The sequence below is a fragment of the Haliotis rubra genome, unplaced genomic scaffold (assembly GCF_003918875.1).
Source record: "Haliotis rubra isolate DU_JTF1 unplaced genomic scaffold, ASM391887v1 Scf36, whole genome shotgun sequence".
NCBI lineage: Eukaryota > Metazoa > Mollusca > Gastropoda > Lepetellida > Haliotidae > Haliotis > Haliotis rubra.
This window is the reverse complement of record NW_025767035.1, coordinates 242104-261935: the sequence shown is the minus strand read 5'-3', so window position 1 is coordinate 261935 and position 19832 is coordinate 242104. Positions and strand designations below refer to the sequence as shown.

Sequence of the window (19832 nt, the reverse complement as noted above, 5' to 3'; positions counted from 1 at the left end):
TACTTGACCTAATCCTGGTGCAAGTGTCAGCAGTGTCTTTAACACCTATCAAGTGATTATGTTTATTGTGTGTGATGTCTTACACACGTATGGAAGCATGAACATGTCAGGTGCTTCATTGTAATTATACATTTTGACAAAAAATATTTGTGCAATAATTGTCAGCCAAGTGGTGATATAATAGAATGTTGAGGTAATAAAGATCCTTTCATTTCCAGCTTATGAACAGTAAATACACAAAGAGCTTTGTCAAATTCACAAGCAACTATTTTGACTACAGCACATCTAGGTTAATGAACTTGAGGGGTGCCAGTTGACTCACATGCAATTCCTTAAATAAAGTTATGTATATGTATGTATGTATATGCTTAAGTAAAAATAATTCTGTAAAGGGCTGAAGAATTGAATGAAGGTGTTTGTTTTAAGAAAGAGAGTTGTATGACAGCTGCAATTCAATATTTACATGGGATAACAACAGCCAGGTATTTATGAAATATGGCCATAATATGAGAAGGATTCCACAGAAATAAAAATGATCAACATATTAAATCCACTTACAACCTCTGATAAGAGCATCATTTTGTTACAGCATATACTAGTATTGACTTTGACCTTGACCTCTCCTATGGTATGACAGTTATCTCCCCTGCCTGCTATAATGAGTATAATGTCAACTGAAATGTCAGCCGTATTGACTGCCTCTGTTTATTGATGATTACGCCTGTGTTGGGGAAATATTGCTGCTGACATTTCCATGGTGATGTTGATGCCATCAGCTGTGAAGGGTGGGCTCAGTACAGAGTTGAAACAACAAAGGCTTTGATATACTCTTTGAATGAAAGCAGCTGAATACATTTATTCTACATTTTGATGTGATGTTAATTTCATATTTGTCTCTTTGTTTTCAGGAAATTTGTGATGACCCCCAGTGGATCTCGGAGGGCGCCAGTCGGTTTGATGTGCAGCAGGGAGAACTCGGTAAGTGGGGGACACCAGCGAGTTGTGGAGAGGGGGGCATCAGTGAGTGAGTGGGTGGGAGAGTGAGTGAGTGAGTGGGTGGGTCTTGTGGTTGAGTTGGTGAGTGAGTGTCTCAGCCAGTGAGTGAATCTGATATTTATGCTGATATTTTAACTTTGTGGCCATCAATCGTCATTGTAATCAGCTCTCAGAACAAGCAGAGTTTGTGAAGAACCTTTGTGACCTGGAAACCCCACAGGGAAGTAAGGGTGAATTATATTATCAATATCTGTTATCAGCAGTTATGTAGGACAAGAACAGATGGAAGATGGTTCAGTGATGGATAAGGTAGTTACAAAACATTAGCGGGATGTTAAGACAGTGTGTCATAGGATAATTCATAATAACACACTTGTATTCAGTATATCAGTATATACAGGTCAAGAGTATAGTAGGGATACAACGACAATTATGCCATAGTTGAATGACTATTTATTTATCATTACTAATATTGAAGAGTATTGTGGTTATGATGTATAATGAGCTTGCTATTAATACACACCCCATCCATTGATGGCTTTTTAATGCAATTTTTACATGAAGCAATTTCAAATTTGATTTTCAGTCCTGCCAGATGTATTGAAAAACATATTTATGGCAATTGCTAAGGAGACAAACTCGTAATTAAAATCTCAAAATGCAGGGTTTTTTTTTTCATTTTTAATAAATGTCTATGAAATTGCCATTCGGAACATAGACATGTATGATTCCCATTGAGATGGTATCATAATTTGTTCAGTTAATTTCAGTTTAATTATGTTTTGAGTGAAGAAATATTGCTTAGGTGAAATTTATGTTCACTTCTGGCAGGAAAGCTGAAATTTGGCACGGACATAGCCTAACAGCCCATAATCATAAAACAAGCAGGAGGCAACAGTTTTGGAAAGTGCATCCTACTTTTTGGGGCAAAAATGCAAAAAATGTGTTTTTTGCATATTAATAATTTTTGAGAAGACATTAAAGACCTTAGGTGTTAAGTTCAGAATGATTATGTGAGTTAAATGGAAAATCCTAATTTAAAGATTATTAATTGGTATACTTAGGCAGTACTTCGAGGATTTTACTCACCGCAACTGTTCAATCTACTTTACACATTGTCCAGAACAGGAACATAAGTGTGTGCACTGAAGTCCTGCTTTGCTACATTTACACCGCCCACTGCAGTAGGCCTTACATCCACATTTGATCAGTTCTCTGCACACTTTAGCTGCTTCAGGCAATGTTGTCCATTTGGAAACCCATGATGTCTCTTCCCGAGTCCAACCCCATTCAGACGGGCAAGGAATGATTGGGTGTTTGTCAAGAGTTTGTCCCCATATATGTCCACTCTGGTAGGCTGCTCTTTTGGCATGCTGGATTAGCGCGTCCTGAGTTGGTGGGATATTTTCAATATTCCTATCACCTTGGGTGAACAGACTCATGCGTGCCTCATTCACAGTGAGTATTGGCAAAGTGCGTTTGTACATGGCCACAGTTAATCGCTCCAGTTGAGACAATTCTGCTTCACCAATTTGTGCTGGCGCCATTGACAGTTGAGTAAAAACTGGAGTGATGATATCTTTCATTGACATCCAGACATTCCATGCTGTATTCCTCCCAATACCACAGAAGGTGGAGACTGTGTCACAGCCTGTAAAGGCATGGAAGAAGAGAAGACCCCTGGATATACTGAGTCCAAGCTTTTCAGCAATCAGATGAGTTGGAATGTATCGTTTATGGGCACCATGACCAAAGTTCACCCACAGCTGACAGTCAAGATAAGAGGCCATGGCAGTGCTGAGGAGAACGACATCTGTATCCGTTGCAACCACCAGAATTTTCTTGTAGCCTTGAGTTGCCGCGTGTTTACAGTGCAGAAGCATCCTTGTATCCGCCTCTTCGTGATTACATGGCTGGAGACCAGACACATCAGTCTGCCTGCTGAGAGCCGTGTCTTTAAGAGTAGTGCAGAGGACTTTGTCATCTGGAACGTCAGCATTTGATACACCCTCTGCCAAAAATTGAAACAGACCTGTCTTGTTGGAGTTCACCCTGAGGAATGATTTCCAGTTAGATGTTAAGTGGGTTTGGGCCTCTACCCTCAGTGCCATGCCTCCCCCACGGATTAGTCTGGTGTGTGATTTCAAACTGTCTTGAAGATAACGATCCCATACAATGTCCAATCTTTCAACAGTACTCAGCTGATGCAGCACATATGGCATGAAGACCTTCTTGGAGAAATCATGGAATGTTTGAAGTACAATGTTTCTTTCCTTTTTTATTCTCACAGGATCCAGAGTTTGAACTATAGCAGCACCATCAAGTATCTTGACTTGTACATCAGGTGGTTCAACATACTTAGTTGTGGCTAAAGGCTCCAAGCATTTGAGAATTTCAGCTTTACTGTGAGTTAGTCTCATCTCATTGTTTTCTGCAAGTGAAGGTGGCCAGGCATGATTCTCATGCTGAAAGAACGTTTCCATATCACCATCCCTGTTCTGACAAGAAACGTACAATCTGGAGAAGAGCTGAACATCTTTCCTCATGTTTGACACTTTTGTTCTGTTTTTCTTAGAAGCAGACTTCCTAATGCCACTGCCAAGTAAGGTGAAATTGTTCTTAGAGATGTTGTCATAAAACTTTGAGGAAGAATCTGTCAGGCGTTGATCTACGAATTCTTGATGTTGCTTCCTTCCAGCTGCTTCTGCTTTGCGTACATTGTCAGCAACATCCTCACTCATGACCAGCCTTGTATCCAGTGTCAGAATTTCATTTGTGTCATCTGAGAATGGGTTGCCTTGATCTGAAATGGCTGTAACAACATCTTGGACATTCTTTGCAAATTGTCTCTGGATGCTTGGTGTTTGCTCATGATGGCACTCTGTACTTGGCTTCTGTGTTCTGCAGTTAATATCATACTCCTTTAACAAGTGTGTGATGTTTGGACCACTTACCATCCACCTTGTCAATGCTGTCTCACTTTCTGTGATTCCAATCACGCCACCATCTCCTTTCAACACAGCATTAAGTTGTTCATGGATCTGATCGTGAGGAAGCATACTGAACTTGCGTTGAGTCTTCTGGGTTACAAAATGTCCTTTCTCAAACTCCCTGTGAATGGAAGGCGCAGTGTGTTCGAGTTGGAGAAGATCACAAAGATGTACTGTCATCCATCTTGCATAATGAACATGGTCAAGAGCAAACATCCATGGAATCATATCTGATAGGGATTCAAGGTATATCTTGTAATTTCCCTCACGCTGTGAGTGCAAGAATTTGAGGAAGAGAATTTCAAGCTTTATGGCAGTGTCCCAGAAGCAAAACTGTGGAGATATGTTCTTCCGTTCCTTACACCAATCATCAAATGAGAGTGTGTCTTCAGTTTCAGCAAGGAAGTCAGAGAAGGCTTTCTGTTGCAAATGCCAGAGTGCAGCTACTGTAACTTGATGAGCCCACTGACATCTGGATACATGTGATCCTTTTCGAGTGCAGAGGCCCTTCCTTCCGTTGTCACATTGGAGCTTGCGAGAACTGATGTCCACCCACTTCCTTGTAACCAATCTCCTAAAACAGCCAGAAATGTCATCTCTATGTGGAGTCCGCCCATCAAGACTACAAACTTGTCTTCTCCATATACCTCTGGCCATGTCCACTGAATCTTCTTTGCTAATGCAAAAAGTGGTTGATCAACAGTAAACACGGGTATTTGCCCAGGATTCAAATACTGAATTGCACTCTTGATTACATTCATGGCATGCAATACCATAGCTGGAGAATGAGCAGTGTCTCTGAATAAAGGCAGCATACCAGTGACAGCTGGTGGACGTGGAGTTGATGGCATCTTGTCTGCAAAGTAAGCTGACCAGGAAATGTTGGCTTTCGTGTGTATTTGTTCACTGTTCAATAGCAAAGAAACTTCTTCAAGCAACTGTTTCTGTTCCAAATCAATGTCACCTGTTGAAGTTAACAGTGTTGCTCCACGAGGTTTGGATGGTAATGGTTTGTTGCTTGGAAAGTTGACTGGTGCTACATTAGTGTATGATTCAGGCAGTGGTGCAATCCTCCTTGATTTCATATCGACTTCTGGTAAATGTTGAAACTCTCTATCCAATCCAGGGTTCTCGTGAGTGATATGATTTGTAAGAGACAAGGCACTGCCATGAAAAGCTGACTTGGCAAAAGTTGATGATAGGTTGTGATCTATGTTGTCAAAATTGCCAGTTGTAAAAACATGGGCTTTAAGCTGAGATGGGCAAACAACTCCTTGCTGTTCATATCCTGCAATCATCTGGTTTGCAAGGTTCGTTGACACTTGTAGAACTCTGTCATAGGATACACACAGTCCTCTTTCAAAGAGAATATCCACCAAGTCTCGTTTCCGAGTTTTACTGTGAATGAGAAGTCCTAAGTATAATGGCAGTGCAGTTTCTCTGTCTGGATTATGACGACGTGTGCCATGAGACATCTTCTCCTTTCTCTCTCTTCGCAGGCAGTTGAATATCAGCAGTTGAGAAATGGAAGATGCGGCTTCTGAGATACCTGTTGTATTATCCTTTTCACTTGTGAAGCAAGTACAACCAAGTATCATTTGTATGAGAGTCAGCAGTATCAATGGTTCCTGATGAGACTGACTTGATTTCAGTGGGTTTTCTGATTTATTTGACTCTGAATCCATTGAGAAAATATCTCTTCTAATAATTTTAGCTGCCCGCATGATAGTCACAGCATCACTATCTGAACTTTCATCTGATAACAAGGTATCACCAATGTTAAAGGATAAGAGTATACCTTTTTTTGATGTGAGTGCTTCTAAGCCAGGTATTTCAGCAAGCAAAGCTTCTTTCAGTCTGGAGGTATTAACAATTCTAATGTCACCAAGTTGCTGAAGTCTTCTTGTAAACAATTTCACAATGTCTGCCAACTTCAAAACTGAATTTACCTCATATCTGTGTTCTTCTACATATGAAATTAATTCGGCAAAAGCTATTGAATATGGTCCAAATTCATTCTGTTGTTGGTTGTTTTTGGCTCTCAGGGATGATCTGTATTTTGTATATAGATCTGTGTAGCAATGTTTATGATATACAACATCAAGTGCAATTACATCACCTGCAGATAATTTGCCTATCAGTTTTCTATCCTGAAGTTCATGAGCCATCAAACGAATGTTAGAATCAAATGTCATTGTTTGAGCCACAGGGTCATTTCTATCTGTTGGTAAGTCACAAAAGAAACACACAGATGTATCAGAACTGTGGATTGTGTCAGTGGATAATTCATTTTCATTTTCAGAATTATCTAAACATATTCTCAGTTTCTTTTTCACAGGTGTTGTTGGTAGATGTTCATTTTCCACTAATTTATGTGCCCTTTTCGTAGCTCTCTCAACTGCTCTATCCCCACACTTGTCAAAACAGTGCTTGTGCCATTTAGCTTGATTTTCTTCCAAAGTATTCTGGATTCCATTCCCTTCATCTAATCTTGACAGTTCAATATTCAGTGGTAATGAATGCAGCTCAAAAAGTTGGGTCAAATTAATTTCTAGTTTTCTGAAGCCAGCACCTTTCATGTTTTGTCTTGTGACATTGGATGGATCAACTTATTTGCTGTCATCTTCTATCTGACATAATGCACAAACTGACCAGTTTGTTTGCAACTTGCTAGTATCTGATGAACTAATGGTTGGTAAGCCTGTACTACAGGCCATGACTTCAGTATATGATAAATTACAATATTTCACAAGATAATTAACCTTTCTCACTCAAAATTACACCCAAAAACATCAGAAACCTTCATTGAAGTTCCATGCAGAAAACACACAAGGGAGGTCACTCTCGTGTTCAAGTTCATGAAGGGAAGTAATTTGCATATAAAGGGAGGTAACTTTCATGTAAGGGAGGTAAGTATGAGAAAAATGGTGATTTTATGATGCTTCAGTCACTAGTGTTTCAAGTATAGGAATTTCATTAGTCAATAAAATTAAAACTGGAGTAAATATGGCCTGCCTCCTGATCGTTTTATGTTTAGAATACTATAGGACACCTATGTGCAAAATATGATCTTTCCTGCCACCAAGTATCAATTTGGCAAAAAATTATTACCAAGCCGCTCCACTGTCATGCATGTTGATAGCAACAATGTTACACAAGAGTACATTCATTCTGGGCAGATGTTGCAACATTGTGGAAGTGTAGTGGTTCATATTATCACCTTTGTCATTGGTATTTAATACTCATAGCAGTGCTGACACCATCCTTTATTAACCAGAATAAGATGCAATCTTTGTTCATATTGTAATTTTGTTTTATTATCCATTCAATAAAGTGGCAGTATTTTTTGGCTTTGTTAAAACATATTTTAAGAACCCAAACAAAGTATTTTCACTTTGTTTGGGGTTTTTTAAAGATAAAAATACTTTATATCTGCAATGGCTTTTGCAGGAGATTGCTGGCTGTTGGCTGCAGTTGCCTCCCTTACATGTAACAACAAGTTGTTGGCAAGAGTTGTCTCCCCTGATCAAAACTTCACAGATGATTACTGTGGATTGTTCAAGTTCAACATCTGGCATCAGGGAGATTGGGTGGAGGTTATTGTGGATGACAGGCTACCCACATACCACAACCAGCTAGTATTCATGCACTCTGTGGAGAGGAATGAATTCTGGAGCGCATTGCTGGAAAAAGCTTATGCCAAGTAAGTTCTCAGGATTTAACTGATTAATAAATAATATATGTACAGTAATCAGTAGTAATGAGAGTCCAGCCTTCTGAGATCTGTAAACATGAATCAGGGCCATGGATAGCACATCCATGCAAAGGCACAGCAATTTGTTTTGGAGGGTTGTCTCCCTTGAGTGTGACAAAACGTTGTGATATATTTCTTGGCTTTTCAACACTGTACCATTGCTTGTGGGTTTCTCCAAACTTCACAGTTCACATCTGGCTTTCCCCTTTTCTTTAGCCAAGCAGTCACACCATGTTAACTATGGAAGATTTTTTTGATTTTGAGATCACTCTCAATGACTCAGTCACACTCAGTCAGTCAATCAGTCACTCACTCACGTTTGGTGCAGCAGGGAATAAAAAGAGATTATTGCACAAGCAATTGTGTCATTCGACTTATACGAAACTAGTGTGACATAATGAAACATAGTGTATACATAAGTTTGCATGAGTTTCGTGTAAGTTGTGTGACACACTTGCCCAAGTATAATAATTTCTTTATTATCCATTTTGTTCATGTACATTTGTGCTGTAAAACACGGTAACTGAGTGTGATGGCCCTCTTCACTGACATCACGTTCAATTGTTTAATGACGCCATAGACGACAATATACAGAAACAATGGTTGCTAGGCAAAAGTGATATGTGCACTTGTACACATATGATATATATGACACTGGTTATGTTTCACCATATGGATAATAAATGCTATTTTATAATGTGTCCCTAACTATGGCTGTGTATTTTCCAGGCTTTGCGGTTCCTATGAATCCCTGAAAGGTGGCAGCACCAGTGAAGCCATGGAGGACTTTACAGGAGGTGTGACAGAGATGTTTGATCTCGCCAAAGCCCCACCAACTCTGCTCAGGATCATGTTGAAGGCTTTTGACAGATCAGCTCTCATGGGGTGCTCCATAGATGTAAGCAACATATTTCAGGGTGTCCTGTCAAAGGGCATTATGTGTCGCAAATAGTTATTTTGTAACCAAAATTAATGCAAGGCCTCTTTCCCTGGTCAACAAGTAAATGAAAATGTTATCAGAATTTATTTGGTATACTGTTTTAAAAAATACTATCGAAAAAAATTTTTTTGTGACATACAAATTTAAAGTAAAGGTTAAGTGAGTCTGATAAATTGATATAAACACAAGTAAAACTTGGTCATAATGTTCTCTCCTATTAAGGACTTGATTGAAAGAATATTCTTTTAACAGGTGAATGATTTTAATAGAAGCAGATAGTATAAATTATTTTTTTGGTTTTTATTCAGTTCACTTTAAACTTGTTTATAAATTGACACTGGAAAAACTTTTGTGCGTTTTGGTAAGCCACATTGAATGCTTACTGGATTTTTATCTCTACTTCTAGCCTGATGGTCAAGCCTTGGAGGCGGAGCTTAGCAATGGTCTGGTGGTTGGCCATGCCTACAGTGTCACTGCAGTGAAACTGGTGGGTAGATACTATTGCATGAACAACTAGTTCTGAGAGATGCTAGTGATATGGCATGGAAAACAAAGATATACCAAAATAATTTTGTACTTTGTCTGTAGCAAGCCTGGTAGGATGTTGAAGGAGCTTCATCCATAACTTATACCTGCTATTGCATATTCTTATCCTATGCTTATCTTAGAGTTTGTTAATTCTTATAATAGATTTAATTATAGCATGGTTGTAGGTGGTATAATCAGAGGTGGACCTAATGTAGGACAAAGACCAGCTATTATGATACTGAGTGATGTGATAAAATACATCTAGCTTCTACTTCCTGTGTCTTAATGCTTTATATGTTTCTAATATATTTATAAATTGATTAGTGCCATATAGCTGGAATATTGCTGAGTGCAGCGTAAAACTGAACTCGCTCACTCACTCATAAATTGATTAAAGTTTACATTTTGTTTCGATTGATCGTCCAACATCTCCATGCAGATTATTATTCATAATTGGTCCAAAACGAATCTTGCCTTTTCGAAGGGACTTGAACAGGAAGTGGTGTTTACCTGACTTCTTGTGTGAGTCCATAGGGCATGAATCCCTGCTCATGCTATCAGCCCTCTAAGGCGCATGCTACTTCATGATCAGGAATTCTGTCATTGTTACCATGGTAACTACTCAATTCAAGTGAAACCAGGGTGGTTTAATTCTTCACTTGGATGTGTGATGTCAGTTTCTGCTCCACCAGTGTCATGTTGCTAGAATTACTAAAAGCAGCAAATTGGCAATGACATTTCCTCCGATCTGCATGATTCAGATTTGTCCAGTTAGAGAGTTAAGCAATTTAGCTTTCATGACTATCTGCCATCTCATATACAATCTAATTTGTGCGGATATTGCCTTGCAGGTTTCTTGTTGGTTCTGTTCCCTCGTTTGGTTTTTACATGTCTTTCTTTCAGTTTATGTTAAAGTTATTTTGTTTTACATTAATCATTCGGCAAACGCAGGTTGATGATAAGATGCGTGTAAGTTGATGCACAGGATGCCTGGCAGCCTGGCAGTGTTGTTTTGGGTATATAGTTCACATGTAGAGATCGGCACATCGTCCCGGCACATGTGTCCTATGTATTCACCGTGTTTAAACGTGTGTCGTACATCTCTTGTCACCAGCATGATGCTTTCTTAAATTTGGTCTCTGGTAGTAGTCTTGTCAGAAGGTTGAAGCTATAAAACTGTTGATTTAGTTAGTGAGATGGATCTGCTGGGGCCCGTTCCTCAAAGTGGTCGTACAACTAATGTAACTACCATACTTTTACATAGATTTATGATGATCATAGCTTAAAGATCGCTCCTGACACAGGCCCTTGGGTCCCGTACCTCACAGTTGTCTCAGTGCTAAGATCAATGTAACTCCCATACGATAACTTAGACACTCGGTGGTCTTAGCTTAAAGATCGCTCCTGACATATCCCTTGGGTCCCGTACCTCACAGTTGTCTCAGCGCTAAGATCAATGTAACTCCCATACGATAACTTAGACACTCGGTGGTCTTAGCTTAAAGATCGCTCCTGACACAGGCCTAAGACTTTATCATGTCTACCGCTTTTCAAAGGACGCTAATGTGTATCTGGGGATCATATTCTGTGTCGTGCCCCTATGAGATGGGTTGCCGATCTTGTTTTCTGTCAAAGGTTTGTCTGGTCCAAACTTGATTGACAGGTCATCATGATATAGCTGGAGTATTGCTGACAACATTCACAGATTGTACCTCTTTTATCATTGATGATAAAACACTGAAATCATCACCTGATGAAGGAGCAAGCATACAGTCCAAAATGTGTTATTCACAATAAAGAAGTTGACATCCATAAATCTTGCTTTTCTTATGTATTCCAGTTCTAAATGCTCTTCAAAGATATGGTCAAAGTAGATTATATAAATATTTAGTTTTTGCAGCTTCATTGAACTTTTGACAAGATTCTTTGTGATCACTGTCAAGCTGAGGGTTTTACCAATGTACTCCTGAATTACTGTTTGTTCCTTGAATGGATCTTGCTTTAACCCAGATTGTCAAAACAGTAATAGCAGGAAACTTTGTGAAGAAAAACTTGTTTTGATTTCATTCTGTTAACATAAATACTGATTCTAAACAACAGATGAGTCTTGTTTTGAAACTAATTATGTTTTATTCAGGTAAAGCCCTTTTGGCAAAACATTGTATAAAGTTATGGTTTCTGCTCTCTCTGATTAATTGGAAATGTAGGTGAATGAGTTTTCTTTGTTACAAATTTTGCGATTTTTATTTTACGTTTTTCAAACAGATGGACATAGTGCTCCCACGAAGGGTGTGTTATAAGTCTGAGGAACATGCTTTGCTTCTGTTTCTTGTTTGTGCATAATAAGAACAGCTTTATGCTTATTGACTCTGTGGCAAGAAGTTGAGATGCTTTGGTGCATATATCTGGAACGTATTGATGCATATCTTACTTTGTATCCTATAGCAATCTCATTAATATCTTATCTTGGTACTCCCTGCACAAATGGCATCTGAACATCCTTTGGCCATCTGTGATCGACCAGTGAAATGGTAGTCAAGATCAGACAATCATTAACAGAGCTTTTCAGCACTGGTTCCAAACTGACCACAAATCTGAACAACAGTTGCAAACATACTTTGACAAAGTTCTTGATTCCTGGTTTGAAAACTAGACAAAAGAAATTTCTTGAATGTCTAGAAGATGGCTGAGATTGTATGGCAGTATTTCCCACAAAGTATGGAAAGTTATTTCTGTTTTAAATGTTTGTCTCATTGCAGAGATCTATGTGATGATTATGACAAAACCGTATTCCATAACAGCTGTATTTGGCAGGCCCCATGCTAACCTTTTCATGGTTGTACCAATAGGAAATAAATTTGGACTTTCACTTTCAAAATCTCATAAGCAATGCTCTGATTGGTCAAATGAAAGGTTATTGTGACGTGAACTGCTCTCGGGTGAATGTGTAGTGGTAGTATGAAGATATATTTGTAATGAGATTGTATGTTTTATGGAACCCTGAGTGTCTGGCAGGTACTGAAATTGATATTTCTCAGTAAAACAATATTGGTATGTTATTTTTCCCATGAGAAAACAACATTGGTAATCTTTCGTATTTTTTTCAGTTTTTAATGTTCACAGTAGTCATGTTTCACACATACACATAGTATTGTAACAGCAACATTGTGCACTCTGATTAGAAGTAGGCACTTCACTCCTTTTTAGAGTTGTTAAATGGCAGCAGCATCAGTCTGTGGATAAATATTTATTAACTACTGAACTGTATGATCAAATTGTCAACATTTTTAACATGTCTTTTAAATTTAAATTTATATATTTTTGTTTGTGCAGAGATGACTTTATCTCACACAGCGTACGCCTTCGGATATATCTATTCGTGGCTTTCACGCTTGTCTGTTCCACATACAGTACTTACTTCGGTAACCTGATGTCATTACCTTCTCTATAAAAAATTTATTATACTTTATGCATCCTCGTTTGATTGTTTTGAGAGAGAACTTATTTAAGTTTAACTATTTTTTTGCAGATTTTAAATGATTGGAACATATTTGCATAATGAATCTTCCGTATAAAAGTGTATATATTCTGCTGTATATATGTGTGCTTAAGGTTTGATTCTTCTGTCTCTGTTTCCTTCTGAAATGGCTGACTACTCATGACTGCATAACGTTCACCTAAAGACTGTCTTTCTTAGCATTTAACGTATCATATTCACTCAGTAATTTGAGACCTTCCTTCAATAAAGAATGTAGGAATGTCATTGTTTTCCGTTAATTTCTTGTCAAATATTTGATTACTTACTTTCTGTACTAAAAATAAAACTTTATTATATAAAGCCTTTCCTTCGAAAATATATTCTGTTCCTTGGTATGATTTTTTGTCTATTTTGTACTGAATCTTTGACTTTAAAGTACAAATCTGTTATGGACTGATATTTCAGTTGTGCACGTTACAAGGGCGTCCGTGAAAAAAAGACTGAATGTATGGTCAGAATTTACTTTGTTAATGTTTTATCAAGTAATCTAGTGCTCACAACTTCCTAAGCAGACAGTAAACTGCTGTTCCAACTTGGTCTAGTTTCGACAGATTCCACTCTAGGCATAATATGAAACATTTATATTAATCATTGCGATGTGTATTTATTTGTTAATTATTTATCATTTTGTGTTGTAAAGTTCTAAGAAAGGAAAAGAATTGAGTGGTACGAAGATATTATACTACCCATCAAAAGTTTAGACTCACTTAAAGCACTCACTATATGTTATGTATATGTATGTGGTTACATCGAAGATGAATTTCTCCACCAACTTGGGGGAACCAACTGAAAACCTTATGCAGATGAATTGCACAAGGATGATGCTTCAAATTGCGAAAGGCATGAGCAAATGTCGTGCATGTGAACAGATGCGTTTTGGTGTAAAGTTTTGTTAAGAATTCGCCAATTTTCACAGATTTTAATCATTTACTGAACTCATGACAATAATCTTTTCAATGTTACGAATATGTTTTACAATACACCAGTTCATAACTAAACAGTACCTTTAAACAGTATGGAATATTTTGCAAAAAGCTAGTTTAGAACAGTGGACAAGTAAGTGGCTACATTTACACTAGTGAGTCTAAACTTTTGATGGGTAGTATAGATCAGACTGTACTTGCAACATAGCATTGACCTCGAACATAACACTTTAGTGGTAGTATGTTCATAGCACGTAACTAAATGTTACTGGACAATGTTGTAGAGGTGTAATGACGACTGTGTGTTGGTGTTGCAGATCGATGTTCAGACGTCCCGTGTCTCTGGTCAGATCCCTATGGTCAGAATCAGGAACCCGTGGGGTAATGAGGCCGAGTGGAAGGGAGCATGGAGTGACCAGTGAGTACTAGAGGGACTGGCTGCCCCAGAAACATTGTATTTTAAAGCCTGAGAACTATATTTTTTTGACTGCCTGAGTTTGTGTTGATGACAGTCGTATGGTTATCTGTGTTGACGGCAATCATGGTTGTGTCTGTGTTGACGGCAATCATGGTTGTGTTTTTTCTATGACAATCATGGTTGTGTCTGTGTTGACCGGTTCCTGTGTTCATGACAGTGCTATGGTTTTGTCTGTTTTGATGACAATCATGGTTGTGTTTTTTCTACGACAATCATGGTTGTGTCTGTGTTAACAGGTCCCAGGAATGGTCCCTCATTTCACCTGAGGAGAAGGAGGAGATGGGACTCACCTTCGATGATGATGGAGAGTTCTGGTGAGTTCACACACCTCAGGACAACCCCCACCTCTGAACCCAAATTATCAACCTTGCCTCAACACGCACAGTGACACCTACATCCCACACCTCAGGTGTGCCTCAACACGCACAGTGACACCGACATCCCACACCTCAGGACTACCCCCCTCACTGAAACCATATATCCAGATATACGACCCCATCACTCACTCACTCATGCACTCACTCACTCACTCAGACAGACCCCTTTCTGAACCCACACATTGAGGTACTCTCTGTATCCCAGATACTCCAACCAGTCATCATGATACCCCACACACACCTACCACTGGAACCACACATTGAGATACTGTCTGTATCCCAGATACTCCAAGCAGTCATCATGATACCCCACACAACACCTACCACTGGAACCATACATTGAGATACTCTCTGTATTCCAGATACTCCAAGCAGTCATGATACACCCCCCACACACACACCACTGGAACCCACACATTGAGATACTGTCTGTATCCCAGATACTCCAAGCAGTCATCATGATACCCCACACTACACCTACCACTGGAACCCACACACATACACCTACCATATACACCATGATACCCACACACACCTACCACTGGAACCACACATTGAGATACCCCACATCCCAGATACTCCAAGCACACATCATGATACCCCACACACACCTACCACTGGAACCCCACACATTGAGATACTGTCTGTACTACCCAGATACACTACAACCAGTCATCATGATACCCCACACACACCTACCACTGGAACCCACACATTGAGATACCTACCACTGTATCCCAGATACCCCACACCAACCAGTCATCATGATACCCCCACACACACCTACCACTGGAACCCACACATCATGATATCCCACACACACCTACCACTGAATCACCAGATACTACACCTACCACAACCATCTGAACCCCACACATCATGATACCCCATCACACACACCTACCACTGGAACCCACACACATGATGGAACCACTACACACATTGAGATACTCTCTGTATCCCAGATACTCCAAGCAGTCATCATGATACCCCACACACACCTACCACTGGAACCACACATTCATGATACTGTCTGTACACCCTACCACTGAACCCCAGTCATCATGATACCCCACACACACCTACCACTGGAACCACACATTGAGATACTCTCTGTATCCCAGATACTCCAAGCAGTCATCATGATACCCCCCACACACCTACCACTGGAACCACACATTGAGATACTCTCTGTATCCCAGATACTCCAAGCAGTCATCATGATACCCCACACACACCTACCACTGGAACCCACACCTCAGTTGGTAACTTAGTTCAGTGATTCTCTGAATGATTTGCAGGATGGCCTTCCAAGACTTCAAGGATAACTTCACCAAGCTGGAGATCTGTAACCTTGGGCCGGACTCCTTGGAAGAGGCTGAGATTGGCAACAAGAAGAAGTGGGAGGTCAATGTTCAGCATGCTGACTGGAAGAGGAGGGTCAATGCTGGCGGTTGCCGCAACTACATTGGTGAGTCAGGTTCATTTCATAACTTAAGTGGGGGTGGGGTAGCCCGACATGATATTCCCGGAATATTACTAAAAACATCATAAACAATACTCACTCACTCACTCACTCAGAACTTGATTTATTTGTTGTTTAATGCCACACTCAGCAATATTCCATGGATATAAAGATAGCATGTAAGTAACCTGAGCGTTGATAGGGCTTAATATCAGATTCTGAGCAGGTCCAGACAAATCCCTGTTTTAATTCATCAAGTATGATAGTCTTCCACATTCATTGTGAACAGATATGTGGGGGCGGTGGGGTAGCCTAGTGGTTAAAGCGTTGGCTCGTCATGCCGAAGACCGGGGTTCAATTCCCCACATGGGCACAATGTGTTGAGCCCATTTCTGGTGTCCCCCGCCTTGATATTGCTGGAATATTGCTAAAAGCGGCGTAAAACTAAACTCAGTCAGTCAGTCAGTGAACAGATATGTGAAATGTTTTGTGACAGTTACATGATATGTTTTGTGTGACGATATGTGTCTTCCTCCTAGACACCTTCTGGACAAATCCTCAGTTCCGAGTGACCTTGACCGACCCTGATGACGATGATGATGATGAGATGTGTACCATGATCACAGCACTACTGCAGAAGGACCGAAGGAAGAAGAGGAAGGAAGGCCTTGACCTTCTCACCATTGGTTATGTCATCTACAAGGTAAGACCGCGTAATTGTACACAGAATCAGTTGTGTTGTGTTTTATCACACTGTTTTCATGTTTTCACTGATGTGTGTTGGAGGTACACATAGGGTTACGGTCATAATAGGCAGTGTAATGGAACGGATAGGTGGCAACAGCTTTATAGGCACATGTCAGTACATACATCTGTGAGTGTCCAGAATTTGTCACAGTTGAATGTCTTGAAAGCTACACATGCTCTGTACTTGAATACAGAATAGGGTTGGAAGAAGGTAGAAAGCTCTAGTCATGAGATAGGTCACATAGGTGTGCTGCAAAGAAATGTTACAATATGATGATGCTATTCGATAAAAATGGACACACAAATTGGGTTTCTGCTGTTAGACATTTTCTATTCTCGAAAGGGTTTGGTTTTGTATGGAACGATCAGTATGTTGATTCTGAGGGTAAGTTTATTTTAGAACTAACACAAAGATTAAAAGATATCTATTTGCAAGAATGGTTTGAAAAGATATCACTTTCCAGTAAATGTCTGTATTATAAGATGTTTAAATGTACTTTTGACTCCGAAACTTATCTTTCATGTCTAAACGTAAAAAAGTATAGGATAGCGTTAAGCAGATTGAGATGTTCTTCACATGATTTATCTATCGAAAGTGGAAGATTTAAAAATGTCAAAAAAGAAAATAGAACTTGCAAACTATGTGATCTTAACCAAATAGAAGATGAATATCATTTTCTTTTAATTTGCCCTGCTTATAATTCCATCAGAAAGTTGTATATTAAGAAATATTATTGTGCCCATCCAAACCTTTATAAATTCTCAGCATTGTTGAATAACAAAACCCATACTATACTTCAAAACTTGTCCATGTTTGTTTACTATGCCATGTTGTTTAGGACAGAATATATCTCAGAACACAATGTAACCTAAAGTTGATTATTTTCCCTTCTTCATGTATATTATCCGTGCGTGTAAATATTGATTTATAAATGCATTGTACTACAGGCCTGTGGCCTTTCAGTACCGGAAATAAAAAAATATAAAAAAAAGGTGTGCTGTCCTAACTAGATAAAATGCAAGTCAAGGTCTCGAATCGGCCACATGTTACCCTTGTTTCACTTTTATGTAGGTATAGCCAGTCTTCTAGAAGCATCATGAAACTTCTTGAACTATGTTGTCTGTCCTGTTACAATGTTTACACCTAAGGGAAGTAATTCCAATTTGCTACCTGCCAGGGCTTACTCACATAGGTAACTATATTGTATGTATGCTTCAGTCAATTTCCTGCCAGTGACAATCATCAGAAATGTCTTACCATAATGGGACTTCAGATATACAGTGTTGTTGACTTTCCTTTTTCAGATAGAAAGTCCAGACAGTGGACCTCTTGATGTAAACTTCTTCAAGTATAACGCCTCGGTGGCCAAGTCGCCAACATTCATCAACATGCGTGAGATATGCGGGCGTCACAAGCTACCTCCAGGCACATACGCCATCATCCCGTCCACGTTTGAACCCGGCGAGGAGGGATCCTTCCTGCTCAGAATCTTCACTGAGAAAGCCAATGAAACTGGGTGAGTTAAACAGTGACTACTTGATATACTCAATATGCTAGTAGAGACTACCTCAGAGCCAAATTCTTATTTACAAAAGATGTATCAATACACTTGAAAGCATACATCTCACCCGTTGGGGTCCTGGGTAAGAATGGATCACCAGGGCCCCGTTCCACAAAGCTATCTTAGAGCTACGACTGTCGTAAGTCTATGTTAAAGAATGCGAGTTACGATCATCTTAGCGCTACAACTATCGTAGTCTATGTTAAAGAAAAGAATAAGTCTATGTTAAAGAATGCGAGTTACGATCATCTTAGAGCTACGACTGTCGTAAGTCTATGTTAAAGAATGCGGGTTACAATCATCTTAGCACTATTATCGCTTTCTGGAACGGGGCCCTGCAACCTAAGATGTAGGGGGCAGCACTTTGGGTTTCTGGTCCCAGCTACCAAGCTAGAGGTGGTTGGATGGATCAGATTGGAACTTAAGTGACTTGGTTGGTGGCTTGTCATTATACCTTAATGGTGTAGATGGTCGTAACATCATTTCTTGATTAGTTGTGGGTCACAGTCGTACTGCTTGAATATTGTTCAGTATGGCATTAACAATACCTGTGCTTAACAATGTCTGAATCATTTAATTGTCGAATATCTGAAATCAGTTATTAATTGTTAGCTTTATCTTACTACCTGCTACGAAACAATGCTAAATCTGAGGCATGTTGCCAGAAAGAGCCTCAGTTAACCAGTCATAAGAGTTCAATACATGGCAACTGCCCTTAGCTAACCAGCCATAATAGTTAAAATGATGGCATCTGCCCAATGTTCGTATCACAGAATATGGATAATTTCAATCATCTATGCAAGAAATGTGGTGTGTTTTACTCAATTAACTTTATACAAGATGTGCTGTAAAGAAGGCACATAGTAATGACCTTGTAATGAATATTAAAAATCATGACCCACCTTATATGATTTCTGAGTGTGTATAGGTGGTCCGGAAGAGTTGTCTCCCTTAGAGTCCCTCGGTTTGAATCACAGATTCAGATAACAATCGCCGCCGTCTCTCCAAAGATATCAGTGTCTTCAAACTGCAGCATCAATTTGGGTTTCTATCAATACATGCAGTGACATAACCGAAATATTGTTCAAGGCTGTGATAGACCCAGCTCACTCACTAGCTCGGACGGGATTAATTTTGAAAGTGGTGTTCAATAACATACATCCATGTTTGCATGGATATCTTGCTGAGGTTCAGAGTTCCTCTTAATTGCATTACAGGAATGTAAGATATGTCATGGCATTCTTAACGTCTTGTAGCTGCATATTTTAATTTATAGTTTTATGTAATTATTTTAACCTCTACTATCATTTTTGTTTCATTTTACATATATTAGTTTCGCTTTCATTGCATGATTGTCTTGTGCTAATTTGAAAAATAATATTGTTTCTCGCTTACTAGGTAGGAAGGAGGATCATATATTTTGTTTTTAGTAGATTGCAAATCTGTTAAAATAATGATTCTAACGTCCCACATGACCTCTTTTGGCCAATCGTTTTGTGTCCTGAATGAAATAATACAGCTCAAGCCCAAATGA

The 19832-nt window shown here is 39.3% G+C and overlaps 1 protein-coding gene across 1 annotated transcript in view; it reads left to right on the top strand.

The window, feature by feature from the left end:
• LOC124285431 (calpain-B-like) overlaps nucleotides 1-19832 on the top strand; it is an 83108-nt gene that overhangs the window by 40949 nt on the left and 22327 nt on the right. Inside the window, exons 2-11 of the mRNA XM_046721657.1 lie at nucleotides 909-978; nucleotides 7437-7689; nucleotides 8470-8638; nucleotides 9087-9167; nucleotides 11474-11497; nucleotides 13987-14087; nucleotides 14384-14461; nucleotides 15826-15995; nucleotides 16529-16692; nucleotides 18042-18253. Coding sequence (XP_046577613.1) covers nucleotides 909-978; nucleotides 7437-7689; nucleotides 8470-8638; nucleotides 9087-9167; nucleotides 11474-11497; nucleotides 13987-14087; nucleotides 14384-14461; nucleotides 15826-15995; nucleotides 16529-16692; nucleotides 18042-18253 — 1322 coding nt within the window. The remainder of the gene's footprint in view (nucleotides 1-908; nucleotides 979-7436; nucleotides 7690-8469; nucleotides 8639-9086; nucleotides 9168-11473; nucleotides 11498-13986; nucleotides 14088-14383; nucleotides 14462-15825; nucleotides 15996-16528; nucleotides 16693-18041; nucleotides 18254-19832) is intronic.